At 40.9% G+C, this 4351-nt stretch overlaps 1 protein-coding gene across 3 annotated transcripts; it reads left to right on the top strand.

The window, feature by feature from the left end:
- Window positions 1-3854, top strand: LOC122002369. 3 transcript variants are annotated; one of them, XR_006117639.1, is made up of 3 exons: window positions 1-946; window positions 1061-2551; window positions 3641-3854. XR_006117639.1 is itself a non-coding variant. In XM_042557514.1 (2 exons), exons 1-2 carry the CDS (start codon window positions 166-168, stop codon window positions 2464-2466), a joined length of 2187 nt encoding a protein of 728 aa, XP_042413448.1. In that variant the 5' UTR covers window positions 1-165; the 3' UTR covers window positions 2467-3854. The 3 variants fall into 3 exon arrangements, 1 of the variants encoding a protein (XP_042413448.1); XR_006117638.1 differs by having other exon boundaries at window positions 3488-3854; XM_042557514.1 differs by having other exon boundaries at window positions 1061-3854.
- Window positions 3855-4351: the final 497 nt, after the last annotated feature.

Below are 4351 nucleotides of genomic sequence, written 5' to 3'. Positions count from 1 at the left end.
CACGATACGTGTCCACTCGCGTGTCCGTTTCTCGCCGCCTCTGAGACTTCTCTCTCTTGTTCAGCTTCATACGGGATTTCTACTGCGGCGACAGAATAAGGGAAGTAGCGAACTCGACCTGCTCGACGGAGCTGTTGATCCTTGTCGCAGAGAATCTGGAGGTCGATGGAAGGGTGCCGGGTGATCCACCACCGCTGGACTCTCCGGGGGCTCGTTGCCTCCTACCTCGACCTCGCCCTCGCCTATCTCTTCCTCTGCGCAGCCTCCTTCGCCTTCTTCGTTTCCAAGGCCCTGTCGCTCGTCGGAATCTCCGTCCCGTGCTCCTGCGGCCTCGACCTCATCGATCGCCGCCACCACCAGCAGCGCCATCAACAGCAGCGTAGCGTCGGCTGCCTCCAGCGCTTCCTCCTTGACTGCACGGCTGGAAAGATCGGAGGCGTCTTCGATTCCTTTTGCTTGGGCGATTGTAGAGACTACCGTGTTGGAAGGCGCGATGACGTCCGGTTCATCAATCATACTGATGAGGATAGCGAAGGCAGCGCCGCCTCAGCCGCCCGTGGGAAATTGGATCTGGACCGAGGCGAGGAGTCGTGCTGCTCGGTGTCGCAACCGCACTGTCCCCGAGATTCCACGAATTTGAGCCTTATGAATAATCTTTTGGTCGATAGAGGAGAGTCTTCAAACTACCGAGATAAGGATTTTGTTGATGTCAAGGGAAAGGCGATCGTCCGACAAGAGAGGCCACCGAATGTACTTAAACGACGGAAACGACAGAAGAACAATATTTCCATCAAAACTACTTCTTTGTCTGCCTTGCCTTCTTCCCTTCTGGAGGTGGGTCGGAAAGGGGAAGTAGCCACTGCCACTCCTTTGACCGTTAACGCCCCTGTTTTTGTGGTAGAGAGCAGCTCAAATGTGATTCCTGGAACTAGTTTTCTTCTTTCAGGTGCGGAATTGTGATCTCCACTTCCATCCATCTAATTCGTATGATTCTAGTTAAGCCCCAACTTCTCTACCTATTTCTGCTTAAATTTCAATGTTTATGTAAACTGATTTCTAGGTTATCAGAAGGCTATTGTTGAAGAAATAAATTATACTAATCCGTTACAAACTATGGAAAAGACCTTATCTAATGGCATTGGGAGAGTTCGTGATGAAGAGAAAAATGAATGTGATGTAACAAGAGAACTGAAACAAGCGCTCGAAGAGGAAAAGTCTACTCGAGCTGCTCTTTGTTTGGAGCTGGAAAAAGAGAGGAACGCTGCTGCAAGTGCTGCTGATGAAGCAATGGCCATGATATTTAGACTCCAGGAGGAGAAATCAGCAGTGCAAATGGAAGCTCGGCAATACCAGAGAATGGCAGAAGAGAAATCTGCATATGATGAAGAAGAAAAGGAGATTCTTAAGGAAATCATTGTGCGTCGGGAAAGAGAGAAGCATGTATTGCAGAAAGAAGTTGAGGCATATCAGCAAATGATTGTTGGTGTTGATAGTGCTAAGCAGATATCAGGGAGTAATCTGTCTACTGAAGTAGAGTTAATTGAAGACAACACTGGTACTTCATTTGGTTCATTTGATGACACTGAACTCATCCTAAAAACGGTCTATGAATCCATCAAAAAGAATGAAAGGTGTAGGGATGAGGTACAACATGTCGATGCAATAGAGCCTCTGGTGGCTTCTGTACAGAAATCCTCTACAGAATTTGTGAATGAATCAGCCATGTCTCAAGAGTTACACCTTTTGATCAGTGCGGACGACCAGCATAATACCGAGGAGCAATGTTCAAATTTGCTAAATGATAGGAATGATTGCCATGTGCAGGAAAAAGGCATGTTAACAATGGAAAGGGTTCCATCTTTCATCGAGAGCAATGGAGCTGTCTATGCAAATGGTTCTAGCTCACCTAGGTTAATTGGGACACGACATAAAGAAGATAATGCAGTAGATATGAAATTCGAGGTTGAAGTTCCATCGGATGATTTATGCATGGGGCAAAGCCTACATACAGATGAAGTAGGTTCCATCTCATCTCAGGTCGATACTGAAGCAAGTGTATTTGATGTGCATGTAATTGATGATGAAATAGACATGAATAGACAAGGAGATATGGGGCAGTTAAATCTTCCTCAGACGGCATTGGGCAGATCACACAGATATGGTGTGCCAAAAGAATCGTCTTCAGACATCAAAGTTCACTGCTTGATTGAAAATTTAAACACTTGTCCAAAACCATTAGGTACAAACATACACAGAAGTAACTCTGATGTGATAACAGTGGGCCAAGCAGTTGATGTTGCAAGTAATAGAGTTCTACGGTTGGACATGAGAAGGATTTCTATGCCTGCAATCAATAATGAAAGATCTAAACTTGAAAATGAAGTTGAACTCCTGAGGAAAAAGCTAAAAGTGATTCAAGAAGGAAGAGAAAAGCTAAACTTTTCAGTAGAAAAGAAGGAAAAGTAGACTTACAATCTATGTCAATTACAGGGAATCCGAAAAGCTACAGAATGTTGATAATATGTATGATGCTCTTATACCTCCTTCTAAGGTATGCCATTAAGATTTAAAAAAAAATTGTTATTTCTTATCGCAAATAGTTAATGTCTGAGTTAGTACTACAGTGCTCTCTAAAATCTTACAGCTATGTCGTTGTATTGTTTGGTCAAAATCAAAAGGGCACCTATCCATTTTATGGCATTTTTTAAAGTAATTCTTAACAATTGTTAGGTGTGTGGAGAGTTCTTCCATCTTACCTCTAGACAAATAGTTATCTATAGTTTATGTTGTCACATTTAGCTACTTTTATACATATATTAGGTGAACTGTATGCACAAATAATGCAGGACAACAGAAAAATAGAGCTTACATAATGAGATAATGAAAGCATATAATAGCCAATGTATAATGAAAATTCTTTGCTAGCAACTGAAATTATGTTACCTAACTCTTCAAAATTATCCAATTGAGCTGAACAATGAAGAAAATGGAAAACTGAAGGCTAAAAATGTTACTTTTACCTCAGATGTTTTAATCAGTGAATTCCTTATGAACACAACAGCCTGCAAGATTGGCCTACCACATACGATAAACAATCTAGACTAGGAACAAAAGAACATGAGCATGTTTACATGATAACGAACAAGTGTGATATGATTAGATTAACAAAAAAAAAGGTCCTAGTTTAATAATAGATACCAGAGTCTTACATGATTAAATTTGAACAATAAAAAATGCACGACCATCCCCTGTGGTTTAAGCGGCAGATAATTTGTTTGAGCAACTCGCAAGACCTACAATCCTGTCCTACAATTACAAAAGGGAAGCTTAGGTTTATTCTTGCACAACCAATACTATAAGAATAAACATTTTTTAAAAAATGTTTTTAACTACTGCATGCGCGTGCGCGTTACATTAGTAATCCATGTTGTACAATTATCTTGTCACACAGGAGTAAATGTTAACCTATTTATGTTGCAATTTCTAGGAAAATTTGGTGCCAGCTAGCTCAGTTTTTTGCATTAATGTTCTTGCATTAAGTGAAATCCCAGCTATCTAAGTTGTCTTGGATCACAATGTTATGGATTTCTTTCAAATGTCCAAATCAACAATGGTAAATAAATTCTTTCTTTGCTCACAGAATCCTATGAAACTTCTTCCTGGCTTATCTGTCCCTTTTTTTCCCTAGTACTTGGCTATATTTGTGTGCCAAGTTCATTGCGAGTTGTTCAGGTTTTGTACAGTAGATATATGGTTAACAAAACAGCTTTTGTTTAAATTGGTGCATATGTAATGCTATGTCTAAGTTGACATTCTATTCTGTTAATGAAGTCCATCAATTTGTTGTATTTAAAGCTATGTCAAAAATTAGAATATAACTTTTCTGGTTTAAACCAACCAAGGTGGTATCCCACTGCCGCAGAACCATGTCCAACCTGCAAACATTGCCCGGTAGTTGTTTCCAAAGGTTTTAACGTTTGATTGTACGAGTAATTCGATGTGAGTTGTAAGAGACGTCAATATTGTTGCTCAGCTAGATTCCAAGTTTTGTTGCAGTGCAAGAGATTTTGCCCATGGGGAGAAATTTTCATGCTGAAAAAAGGCTTTGTTTTTCCCTTCATCTATTTTTTTTCTCTCTTTATATTTTTACCCTTCTTTTTTAATGTCAGAGTTTTGTGTTCACCCTCAAGGTTTGAGCACAGATCTCCTGGATCACTTTTTGTGGTCTAGGGGATGTGCCACTCGTAAAAGTGGTCCAAGGAATGTGTCACTCATATTTACGACCGGATTGTAGTCGTGATCCGGCCGCAAATGATTGTGATCCCTTCCTGGGTTCACGTCCCCATCAGGT

Source organism: Zingiber officinale, chromosome 7A (assembly GCF_018446385.1).
Source record: "Zingiber officinale cultivar Zhangliang chromosome 7A, Zo_v1.1, whole genome shotgun sequence".
Lineage (NCBI taxonomy): Eukaryota > Viridiplantae > Streptophyta > Magnoliopsida > Zingiberales > Zingiberaceae > Zingiber > Zingiber officinale.
Note: the sequence above shows the minus strand (reverse complement) of the source record. Positions and strands in the feature narration are given on the sequence as shown.

What these genes read in the sequence shown, in the direction of transcription:
- LOC122002369 (XM_042557514.1), top strand. Translation starts at nt 166, where the DNA reads ATGGAAGGGTGCCGGGTGATCCACCACCGCTGGACTCTCCGGGGGCTC. An exon ending in AACTAGTTTTCTTCTTTCAG is followed by an intron (nt 947 to 1,060) that starts GTGCGGAATTGT and finishes ACTGATTTCTAG; the next exon opens with GTTATCAGAAGGCTATTGTT.